The sequence below is a fragment of the Cervus canadensis genome, chromosome 18 (genome assembly GCF_019320065.1).
Source record: "Cervus canadensis isolate Bull #8, Minnesota chromosome 18, ASM1932006v1, whole genome shotgun sequence".
Lineage (NCBI taxonomy): Eukaryota > Metazoa > Chordata > Mammalia > Artiodactyla > Cervidae > Cervus > Cervus canadensis.
The window spans coordinates 54,840,916-54,853,118 of NC_057403.1; the positions used below are offsets into that span (position 1 = coordinate 54,840,916).

The following is a 12,203-nucleotide window of genomic DNA, read 5'->3' on the forward strand; positions in this document are numbered from 1 at the left end:
GGGGCTGCCCCCATTCCGAAAGTCTCCCCCTGCCCGCCCTCGGGAAGAATTCCTCGCCTCCCCCGCGCCGTGGCGCCGCAGCCGCCGGGGCCGGAGCGCGGTGTCCGGCGAGCCCGGAGCGCCCTCTGCCGGCTGCAGCCCAGGGAACGCGCGCCCACACACCGGGGCCACTTTCTCCACTCTGCAAGTACCCACTCGTCCCTTCCACAGGGTGCACGCCCCTCAGACCTCCCCCGCGCGTTAACGCCCAGAACTAGTCTTCCCCACCCCTGGAACACCCTCTTCCCCTCATACTCCCCATGTCCATCCTTCCAGACCCCACCCACCGAACCAGAGAATTAAAGGAGCCCCTGCTGGGTGCTAGGCCTGGTGGCTGCACTGGGTTTCAAGAACAGCGGAAAAACAGAGGAGGGCGTGCCTTGGCCTCCTGGAGCTTACAGCCAAGTGGGCGGAGCCAGATACTGGAATGATCCCACAAATAATGAAGAGTGAGAACTGAACTGCAATGAAGGGGTGGAAGCCTGACCCACTAGAGTGGGCTCTACCTTCAGGCCACGGAGGGGCATATGTCAGAAGAGGCTTCCTAGAGGAAATGGTCCTTATGCTCAGAGACTGTAAGAAGAGGAGGAGTTAAAGAGAGGATGGGGAAGTTCCCTGGGCTAGAGCTTAGCCTGTGCAAAGGCCCTGTGGCAGGTTCAAGTGTGGAGAACACAGAGGATCCACTGAAGGGAGAGGGAGTGAGCGGGACTAGACCCGAGGGGTGGGTGGGGCTGGGAAAGCCTCCCCAGCACCCACTCCTCAGTCACATCTGCCCTTCCCCTTGGGGCACCGCCCAGTGTCCCCCAGCCCCGGGACCCTCTCCCACACGACCCTGTGCTTCTGCCCCTGCTCTGACTCCCCAGCTCCCGGGGGCAGGGTCCTGGGCACCTGGCCCCCTCCCCAAGCAGAGAGTCCTCAGACACAGGAGTGGAGGCAGGCGCTGGTTTTATTTGGGACCTGATTCTGGAAAGAGTGGGGCCTGGAAGTCCTCCTGGCTCGGTGCTCCGCTGGCCCTGGTGATCCCAGCTCACACGGGCCACTTCACCCCCAATTACAGCTCTGGGCCTACCGTGTCCTGTGGCCACTGTTTCCACCCTGGTCTGAGTCCGGGAAGTCTGGGTTTCCCACTCTTCATCTGAGAGGCCTGTGGCGTGGGCTCATGGCTGCTCCTGTCTCCTGCAGGAGAGGCCCCCTTCCATCACTGGGGCATCTTGGGACGCACTGTGCACCCGGCAGGGCTGTGGTGATCTCCCTCCTCTTAGGGCCTGGGTGTAAGGCTGCCGGGCCAGGTGCTAGGGTGGCTTCCTGGCCTCCTTCCGCAGCAGGGAGCTGGCCACGGCCAGGGCCCCGCCCTGCACGAAGCGCACAAAGTTGTCCCCGGCCAGCGGCCCCACGGCGTACAGACCCTCCTGGTGGATGCTCTGGTAGGTGAAGGGGTCCACCTCAATGGGGTTCCTCTTGGCGCTCAGGGGCTGGTCAGGGTCCACGGCGAGGTCGGCGCCTGCCCCCGGGAGGAAGGACAGATCGGGGTGGGAGCCGATGAGCACCAGCACCAGGGCCACGCCGAAGACCTTCTGGAGGCCCTGGGGGTCGCGGAACACGGCCTGGCGGTCCTCCTTGAGGAGCAGCAGCTGGTGCTCCGGGAGGCTGCGGTAGCCCTCGTAGGGGCTGGGCGACAGGATGGACTGCTCGCGCATCATCTGGTGAACCTTGTGGTACTCGGGGTAGAGCATCTTGGGCAGCTGGTTGAACACCAGGCCGGGGTCGTCCACGGGCCGGCGGAAGGCGTGGATCACAGGGACGTTGTAGTGGCGGGCGTAGAGGACCGCGTCTGCGGCCGACAGCCCCGCCCCGATGATGAGGACAGGGTCCGAGGTCGGGGACACCGTGCCTGCCCGCGTGGCTGCCTCCAGGGCCGACAGGTCGTGGTGGACGAAGGGCAGGGCCTCCCCAGGGACGCCGAGGCGGGCCGGGCTGTCGGACGTGCCTGTGGCCAGGACTATGTTGCGGGCACTCAGGGAGAAGGACTGCTGGCTCTGGTCCTCGGTGGTCACGAAGCCGCTCACCTGGAAGAGCGGGCTGGGGTCCCGGGCCCCAGGGCTGCTGGGCTCGGGCGTCCCCCACTCCACGGCCGTGACCACGGCGTTGGACACGAAGTTGTGGCTCAGGTCCTTCTTGATCACGTAGTCGCTGTAGTAGTGGGCGATGTCGCCGGCCGTGGCCCGGCTATTGCGAAGACCTCTGGGAGAGGGGAGGACGAGGAGGCGTGAGTGTCAGTGGACTGGGGCGGGGCTGGGGCGGTCATCGGGTGGACAGGCTGGAGTCAGGCCCTGGAGTGTGGCTGCACCACCCCTGGGCGTAGGACTTGCTCAAGGGGTTCAGCCCCTCTGAGCTGTAAAAACCTCTCTTTTCTGTACAATGGAGCTGATGAGGGTGGGGTTGGGAGTGTGGCCTCTGGTGCCAGAGGGCCTGGGTCCTGTGGGAACCCCCTGCCTCAGTCCCTCATTTGCAAAATGACCACGGTGACAGCACTTGTCCCCTGCCGTCGTTGAGAGGCTCAGATGACAGGAGTGAAGGGTTTAGACTAGAACCTGACAGGCTGTGAGTGACGCGGGGTTGGCCATGACACTTTCCTCCAATACTGACCAGTATTCTATGTGCATTGGGGTAGGATTCCATTTTTATAAAGTTCACACAGATAAAGCTCATCTATGGAGTTAGACATTCAGAGAGGGGTGGCCTCTTAGGAAGGGGGTGATTGGGAGGGGCCTGAGGGGGGCTTCTGGGGAGAAGGGGTCTGCTTTTTGAGTTTGGGTGACTGAAACGTATGTGTACTTTGAGAAATTACATCCACCTGTAGGCATGTGAATTGTGTGTTTCTATATGTGCTTATATTTCAGTGAAGAACTAGGTTGAATGATAACCCACATAGAGCACTTAACACAGTCCTCAACACACAGTAGCAGCCCTGGCTGTTGTTACTGTTATTTTTGTTGTTATTATCACTCTTGCTATTATTACCACCTTTTCCAGGGCTGTTGCCAGTGGGTGAGGCATAGACGATGCTATCTCAGCTCCTCCCTGTAGCTTCCCGGGTGACCTTCAGTGAGTTCCCTTCGCTGACTTGTGGACATGTTGTTATGGATTAACTCAAAGGGAATCTTTTGTGACACATCGTCAGTACAACCCGTCAGTAAGGACGCAAGATTGTAGGTGAGCTCAGATATCCCTTAAGGCCACTGCAGCCAACCCAACCCATTAGGCTGCTCCTGAAACTGGAACTCTGGAATTCACGGCTGTGGGTTGGTCATTTCCACTCCTCTGTTTTAGTAGAAAGTGTTTTAAAGGGCTGTCCTAAGATGATGTTGCACCCAGGGTTCCTTATAATAATGCACATTGGAAAGAATGAAAGCTCTGTGACTGGGGAGTGGTTTAGGAATCGCGGCAGCACCATGAGGACAGGGGGTGCGTCTGTTGTGGCTTTTGGCTCTGACATCCAAGCACAAAGGCTGGTGTGTAGGAATGAGTGGAGCTGCCCACCCCTCTCGGGAATATTACATGGCCGTGTGACAGCATGGCTGCAGTCACTGTGTAATCACCATGTGAGATCCTTGTGACATAACGTTATATTTTAAGAGTAGGACAGGAAAGGGTGTGTCTGCTGAAATTTACATTCCTGTCTGTCTGTTAACACATCACTACACCAGCCTGGATGTCTTTCTACCACATCTGCTGGGGCAAAAAATCTTTGTGTCAAAAGGACAGACCATGAACTCTGGAGGGATGGAACAGAGTTTCCAGAGAGGTCAAGTGAGGTTTCCAATAGATCAACTGCCTACTGGGTGGCTGAGCACCGAAGAATTGATGCCTTCGAACTGTGGTGCTGGAGAAGACTCTTGAGAGTCCCTTGGATAGCAAGGAGATCTAGCCAGGCAGTCCTTAAGGAAATCAATCCTGAATATTCATTAAAAGGACTGAAGCTGAAGCTCCAATACTTTGGCCACCTGATGGCGAAGACCTGACTCATTGGAAAAGACCCTGATGCTGGGAAAGATTGAAGGCAGGAGGAGGAGGGAATGATAGAGGATGAGGTGGTTGGATGGCATCACTGAGTCAATGGATATGAGTTTGAGCACGCTCCGGGAGATAGTGGAGGACAGAAGAGCTTGGTGTGCTGCAGTCCATGGGGTCACAAAGAGTCGGACACGACCGAGAGATTGAACAACAGGCCCCCTGTCAGAACCCAGAGGGAGGAGAAAACGTTCAAGGGCAGATGCCACCCTGAGCACTGGGCGACTTTACGCCCTGTGCCCCGGGATGAGCAGGGGCTGGCATCTGTTGTGATTCGGCTGTCTCTCTGGGGTGGTGAGAAGTGTGCAGTGTGGTCATTATGGAGCAGGAAGTGGGATGGGAAGAGAACCCTCCAAGGTGCGGCAGTGCTGGGGAGGAGTGCGGGGTTAGGAGTCAGCTGTCTTTTTTTTCTCAGTTTCCAATTTCCTGTACTGTGGTTATGTTTCTAATGCAAAATCAATTTTAAAAAGTGCATCCGATTGATTAGCTGACTGAGAAAAAGAGATGGTTGCAGGCCAAGCTCAGAATATTGGGAGGGGCTGCGGGAGGCCAGAGGACCGGGGAGCCTGGGCCAGAGGCTCCGAGGCAGGATGTGGGGGGCAGGGGCCAGTGGTCAGCTCTCCTTAGAGCCTGGGATGCTACAGGGAGGCCCAGTCGAGATTGAGAGGCAGGAGCACTGGACGGGGAGTCCTGGGGAGCCCAGCTCTGCTGCTTACCGCCTGTGCGGCCCTGGGCAAGTCCTTTCCCCAGCCCGGCCACAGCGTCCCCCTCGAGGGCAGGCTTGATGAGCCCCCGAAGCCCCTTGACCTCTGGCTCCCGGTTCAGCGTCGGGGGCGGGCTCGGGTCTTCCCTGCCCACAGTGGCTTTCCAGGGAACCCTCACCTGCGCTTCTTGCACATCCAGTCCTTGACCTGCAGGTCGGGGAGCCCCATCCACTCGCCTTGGCTCAGGGTCACCATGGAGCCTTCAATGGACTAGGAGTGAAGGAGAGCAAAGTCCAGGTCTCTGCTGGCCCCCAGCTGCCCCAGGGCTGGAGAGCAGGGGAGGCCTCAGCTGGGGCTGGGGGTGGGGGGAGGGGAGGGAGGAGGGGGCAGTGGGGGCCAGTAGGGAAAGGTGGGGAGTGCAAGAGCCCTGACCTGCGTTAGGAAGGTTTGGCGCAAGTCCCCGCACCCCCTCCAGGCCCCACTCACATGCCAGGCGCCCCCAGGCGGGTTCCGGCCCAGGACCAGATGGGGGATGGCTCGCTCCTTCTGGTGCCTCCAGGTGAGGACAGACTCCACGCTGCCCCCAAAGTCTGTGTCTGGCCGCAGGAGGGCGTCAAAGAGCAGGGCCACAGGGCTTTGGCACCGGCCTTCCAGGCCTTCGGACAGGTAGTCTAGGTCCTGGAGTTGGGGGGGGCGGGGGGGGGGCAGGTCAGAGGGGCCCCTGGAGGAGGGCCGCCTGGTCTCACCTTCCGTCCCTCATATAGGGGTGTCAGATGAGCTTGGGAAATGCTGCCTCCCTGAAAGCCATCACACAGGGCAGCACACTAAAGGCTCTGACAAGCCCTGCAGCGGCATTTACCTGCTTAGATTCGCCAAACCCAGCGTCTCTCAGCTTTACTGGAGCACAAACGTTTTTCTCTGTGGATTGTACTGAGGGACGGGTGACCTGTAGGAGGCATTCCGGGAAATCCCTATCTAGACCGCATGGCGGCTTACTTCCTCATTCTCCAGCTCCGGGGTGGAGGGGCCCAGCTTGATGGATGCTGCCTGAAGGGGCTGCGCTGAGTGACCTCCTGGGAGGCGAGGGGTGTGGAGGGGGGGCTGGTCAGCCCTCACGAGCAGGGGCTAGTAGGTCTGCAGTATCCAGGACTGGGGTCCTCAGCTTTGGCTCCGGGGCTGGGGGGCTCATCCTGTGTGTGGTAGGATGTCCCGGCATCCCTGGCCTCAACCCTCTAAGCCAGTGGTGTCACCACTCTGGGCGCAACAACTGAAACTGTCTCTAGATGGCCAAGCGTCCCCAGGAGAGCAAAACCGTCCTGGGTTTAGAATCGCTGGACTAGGGGAGGCGAGGCGAGCTGACGTCTTAGCTGCCACCCCTCTTTCCCTGTTTCTGTGGCCTCCCATGTCTCACACACGCATCCTGTTGTTTCTTGGCTGTGCCACATGGCTTGTGGGATCCTACTTCCCTGTCCAGGGATCGAACTCTGAGCCCGACAGTGAGAGCACCGAGTTCTCACCAGTGGACGAGTGGGGATTTCCCACAAATGCAGCTTTTTTTATTTTTGCCTGGGAGAGTTTCCCTGCAGTGGGGGTGTCCGCCCCTGTCCCAGAGCTCAAGCCCACCTGGTCCATGATGGAGACCCCTGGTGCCTCTGAGAGCTTCCTCTGCAGCAGGGGGTGCGGGTGGATGGCATCCGGCCTCACGTAGGGGGTGTAGCCTGAGAGCAGGTAGGACAGGCAGATGCCCGAGGGACCATTGCCTGGGGAGAGAGGGCGCAGTCAGAGGGCAGAACGTTGGATCCCCGAGACCACGACCACCACCGAGAGCTCCGGTTTTGATCTGTCTCATTCCCTGATTTGCTCTTCACTCATAAACAAAAACAAAGCATCTATTAGCGCAGCACCACTTTAACAAGAGAGCTGTGGAAATAACCACTGATGTTCACTGAGTGCTTACTATGTGTCAAGCTTTGTGTTAAGTGATTTAAAAAAATTTTTTTTCCGATGTGGACCATTTTTTAAGTCTTTATTGAATTTTTAAAAATAATATTCTGTTTGATGTTTTGGTTTTTTGGCCTCAAGGCATATGGGATCTTAGCTTCCAGACCGGGGATCAAACCTGCTCTCCCTGCATTGGAAGGCAAAGTCTGAACCATTGGACCTCCAGGGAAGTCCCCACTGATTTTAACAACAAAATAATAAGGCTACTGCTGCTGTAACAAGCCTCTCTGTAGCCTGGAAGCCCAGGCATTATCCCACTGAGCCAGGTGCATGCTACTTTTCCTCCTTTGCTAGGAGAGGATGCTGGAGCACAGAGAGGCTGAGTAACTTGCCTGTGGTCACAGAGCGGCAAGACTGAGACCCTGAGAGTACCAGGAACGAGCCCAGTCCTCCAGGACCGACCTTGCGGTGGGTCCGAGGGATGTGGAGAACACTGCAGCATGTAGGACGATGTGCTGACTGGGTGAGCTCGGGGGTAGGGGTGCTCCGGACGGGCGCTAAAGCCACCCGTGGTGGGGCCGCCTGCTCGCAGGTCCTGATGAGCCCCAGGACTCACCAGTGGCCCTTCGTGGGCAATTAACCTCGTGACATCACTTCCTATTTGTCCTTCTCTTATCTTGTGCTGTCCTGAGTCCTACTTATGGAGACAACGGTTAGGATGGACCATGTGAAATCGCTGATGCTCAACTGTCCTGAACTTACAAGAATGGCCATTTCACGTGGTTCAACCTGATGCTGGCCTAGAGGGCAGGGACCTCTGTCCCCCCTTTCTGCAGACCTGAGGGCAGGACACATGCAGCTGCTGTGTCCCCTCACTCAGGCACCCAGCGCAGGGGAAACACAGGCCAGCTGCCCACTTACCACCAGCGGCCCACCCCCCCACCCCGCCCCCAACCCGCCGGGCAGCCTCTCCAACTCATTCTACTCCAGCCTTGCGGGTTCCTGGAAGGACTGTTTGGAGTGATGTTTTAGAAACTGCTGAGCAGAGTGCTGAGTGGACGCTCCTGACCTCCGACCCCCCACCCTCCCTGCCTTGAGCAGCACTCACCAATGATGATGACTGGGAGGGGCTCTGAGCTGCAGGCACCAAGGTGGTCCTTCCTGTGGTTGCTCATGGCTGCGGCTGGTGGGGGGCGTGGGGCTGGCAGCCGACCTGGGGGCACAGGGGAAGAGGGGCCACTTGCTGAGCCTGGGGGTCAGGCGGTCACTTCCCAGCTGCAGGGTGACCTCCCGCTGGCCTCAGGGTCAAGTCCAGGATCCTCCCTGAGTCTTAGGATGATGTTCCCCTCTCACACCTGTTACCTCCTAAACAGGCCCAATAATGCAGGGCTCCCTCCCCCAGCCTGGTCGTCTCCCACTCTCTGAGCCTCACTCCACACTCCCATCTCATCATGGATGGTAATGGTTGTTGTTTCGTCGCCAAGTTGTATCTGATTTTTGTGACCCCATGGACTGCAGCACGCCAGGCTTCCCTGTCCTTCACCATCTCCTGGAGTTTACTCAAACTCATGTCCGTTGAGTGGGTGATGCCATCCAACCATCTCATCCTCTGTCATCCCCTTCTCCTCCTGCCCTCAATCTTTCCCAGCATCAGGGTCTTTTCCAATGAGTTGGCTCTTTCTTGAAGCAAGCCCTGCCCAGCACGTCTGTGACAGCCACACCCCCACCTCACAAGCCAGCGCTCAGGTCTTCAGTGGACCTGGGCCTGGAGAGGCGCTTCTGAACTGGTGACAATGGGCCCATTCCTGGACCTCTCTGGGTCTCAGTTTCTTCATCTGTGTAATGGGAATGATCATAGTCTCTACCTCATAGGTTTGTTGGGGGGTGGGAGGACACAGGGAGGTGCTGTACATGGAGTACCGACCTGGAGAAAACGGGCCATTGGGAAGAGCCCAGGGCTCAGGGGCTGGGCTAGAACAGGCAGACACGCGGGAAGCCCGAGCCTTTCGGTTTGGGGAGAAATGCCGTTAAACCAGCTTGTCTCTGGAGCGCCAGCGCCCTCTGCTGGCCACAAGCCCAAATCACTCCGAGGGACCCAACCCCAGAACTTGAAGCTGCAGGTCTCTCCAGGTGAGTCCAGACCCACCCTCTCCACGTCCCCCAAGCACAGCTTTGCCTGAATAGTCCGCGCACACCTCTCGGCCTGTCGCCAGGGAGACTGGGGGCTCACAGCAAGTGAAAGGGTGAGTCGATGGCCAGACAGCCACCAGCAGCCAGGGATGGGGTCCTAGCACCACCGGCCTTCAGAATTCTTCCAGGAAAAAGCTTAAATCTGGATTTTTATGTGAATTCCCTGATTCGAGAGAGTGGGCAACTGATTCACATTTTTTGCAGATCTTGAAGAGGCTGAGGGAGCACGACTGAGGCTGGCGTGTGATCTCTGATGTGCTAAGAGCGACAGCAACACCAGCGTCCCCCACCGGGCAGAGGGGTGGGGGACGGCCGGAGGGGCTGGCCGGAGGGCCTGGGTGTCCCTCTCACTGCACCCGCCCGCTGCACTTTACAGTTTGCAAGGAGAGGAGCTTGCAGCTAAGCCACAGCATCTGGGCCCTGCAGGCACCCTGAGAGGCAGGCGCCGTCACCTCCAGCTGGCAGGTGAGGACGGGGGGCTGGGAGGCAGCAGGGCGCCTCGGGCCTCACAGGGGGATGTGCCCTCCGGTCTCCTGAGAACCGCCTCAGTGGGGCCTGGGGCGTGAGCTGTGTCCCCCATCAGGGACCCCTTGGCCCACTCCACGCCTGGTTCCCTGCAGGGACCCTGCTGTCCGCCCTGGGGTGGCAGCGCTGCCACACAGGACGACCAGCATTTCTGAACTTCTGTGGGGTGAGCGGGTGCTGAGCATGCCCTAAACACTTGACCACATTCACCAACTTAACCCATATTTAACTGGCTTGTTAGACGTACTCTCACGACAGCGCCCATATTACAGATGGGGAAGCTGAGGCCGAGCAAGCGTCCCACCGTCCTGGACGGCTTGTGGGGAATTTGCCACAAGGTGTGCAGGCTGAACTGGTTTTGAGCCCAGGCTGCCCTGTGCAAGGACCTTCTCACGCCCCCCGAGGCGGTGTGACAGAGGCCCCCGCAGGCTGAGTGCAACTCTGTCCTGGTGCTGGTGTCGGGGATGGGGGCCACAGGGCTGGTGCTCCAGCTGGGAGGGGACAGCGTCTCACTGACCTGCCGGTGGCCCTGGGGCAGGGACTGTGGTTCCTAGAACACGCCCTTCACACAGCCGGGGCGCCGCGCTGCTGTCCTCACTGACCCCGGGAACACCAGCAACAGGACGCAGGTGACGTCCCCGTCACAAGCTCCTTTCCCATCAGCAGCTTTCATCCTCACGGAACCCACTTTACAGACGCGCGAACTGAGGCTCAGGGCAGTGAGGCCACGCCCCTGAGGTTACAGAGCCAGTGGGTAATGAATTGAGAGTTTGGTCCCTGGACACCCCACAGCCCACCACACTGGGTGCCCACGGAGCGCCCACCCCGGGCCAAGTCCTTCTCTGCTCCGTCCCCGTGAATCCTCCCAGCACCAGTAAGGGGGAGTGTTTGCAGGAGCCTCCGTTTACAGACGAGGAACCACAATGGACTGCCCCGTCTTCACGCTCCCAGGAGGAAGAAGGCCCCATTCACCACCAGGGCTTTTGGACCCCACGTCCAGTGCTCATGCCAGAAACTTCTGGATGCCACACGCGCGAGGTCACCACCCAGAGGCTGACCTGAACGATTACTTCCTGCGTAGTGATACACACAGGGCCCAAGTCCCGAGACGTGAAGCTCTCGAAACCTCCTCAGAAGAACGCACGCTGCCCACTTTCCATTTGAAAGTGTAACTTCCTATTTCTCACACACTGTTTAGTTTTGGGAAGCTGGGAAGGTCAGTTTCCAACGTCCCTCTGGTTGAAGATGGCAAATGTTGACATTAAAAAGGCCTTCGAGTTCACAGGAGAAAAGAAGTGCAAAAGAAATGGGAATAATCGTGCTTTCCTGGGTGTGGAGCATAGAGTTTGGAGCATTGCAATTTGTAGGGTTACTGAAGATTAAACTGCTCTAAGGCTTAGGGCACCTGTATGGCTACATTTACTGAGCACCTGTGGTATTTTTGCTCATTTCACTTTAATGACAACCCTCCTACCCCACTCCATGGATTTTTTTTTCTGTTACCCCTATTGCCCAAAGGGAAAAACTGGGGTCAGGAGGGAGGTGTCTCTTCCAGGAATGTTGGAGACCACACCCCAAACCCTGCCCTGTGACACCTGTCGGAGTCCCCTCTGAGGAAGACGGCACAATAGTGCCCCCGGGAAAGTGCCGTGAGGCTGGGGCAGGGAAGGATGGGGAGGTGCTCCGTCAGCCCGAGTGCCACCTGCCAAGCACCAGGGTGAGCCCTTGGCCGCGGCGCCCACCCCGCGACACCAGGACCCCCAGAGCCTCCCCCATCTGGAGCCCCAGGAGCTCTCCAGACCCTCTGAAACCCCAGCCCTCATTCCCGGCACCCCCAACCCTCCTGTGAGAAGCCAGGTCCCCCTCGACCCTGGGGGCTCGGTCCCATGAGAGCAGGAGAGGCGGGGACCGGAGGGCAGCACCCAGCCTGCTCGCGGGACCCAGTGGCCTCGGGGCTCCGGGCAGCCGGCCTGGGCTGGCCACACCTCTCTTTCCTGCCTGGAGTAGCATCACGTGGGCTGGGGTGAACTCCCAGCAAGCCAACCGGCAGGGCAGCTGTCGGTGGAGGGTGCCAGGCACCTGGAGATGGGCATGGCCAGGAGGGGTGGGGGAGGATCTCGGGGGTTGCGAGGGTCATGCTGGTCGTGGGGAGCCAGGGTGGACCACCCTCAGGACCGCCTGGGGTCCCCCTGCCTGGCTCCAGGGCCCTGCCCCGGTCAGGCTACCTTCTCCCACCTCCCCCAAGCCTCGCCCGGGTCACTCACCTGACCGGCCGGGGTCGAGGACACTGGGGAGCCCTGTCAGGCCTCTTGGAGAAACGGGGGTCAGGGAGCCGACCGAGGGAACGGGATGCACATTACCCCGTGGGGATCCAAGAGGGTGCGAGAGGCCGGGAAGCCCGGGTATTTCAGGGGCTGGGAAGAGGCGGGCGGAGGGCGGGGCCAGGAAAATCACTTTCATAAGCGTGAGTCAGCAGGGGCCCCTGGATGAATGAACTTGCACACTTGAGGGCGGGCGGTCACGTTGCCAGCCTCGGGGGACGGCCTTAGAGGGCCCACCCCGGGGTGGTCCATGGCGAGGAGGCGGGGCGGACACCGGCCAGGCTGAGCCAACCTGGCCTTTCGCCTTTTAGGGAAGCGGAGACAGCCCCGCCCAACGTACCATCAAGGCGGTCGCTTTAAGTGGAGAAAGCCCGGGTTCTGCTGCGGGTCTCCGCGCTACGGGTCCTCTCCT

At 59.3% G+C, this 12,203-nt stretch overlaps 1 protein-coding gene across 1 annotated transcript; it reads right to left on the reverse strand.

Annotated features, from left to right (window-relative positions):
* Positions 1–967: 967 nt before the first annotated feature.
* Positions 968–11,896, reverse strand: LOC122420972 (oxidative stress-induced growth inhibitor 1-like). The gene is made up of 6 exons (XM_043436623.1): positions 11,735–11,896; positions 7,864–7,968; positions 6,438–6,574; positions 5,301–5,492; positions 4,993–5,084; positions 968–2,280 (listed from the first exon to the last, which is right to left on the reverse strand). Exons 2-6 carry the CDS (start codon positions 7,928–7,930, stop codon positions 1,332–1,334), a joined length of 1,437 nt encoding a protein of 478 aa, XP_043292558.1. The 5' UTR covers positions 7,931–7,968; positions 11,735–11,896; the 3' UTR covers positions 968–1,331.
* Between the last annotated feature and the right edge of the window lie 307 nt (positions 11,897–12,203).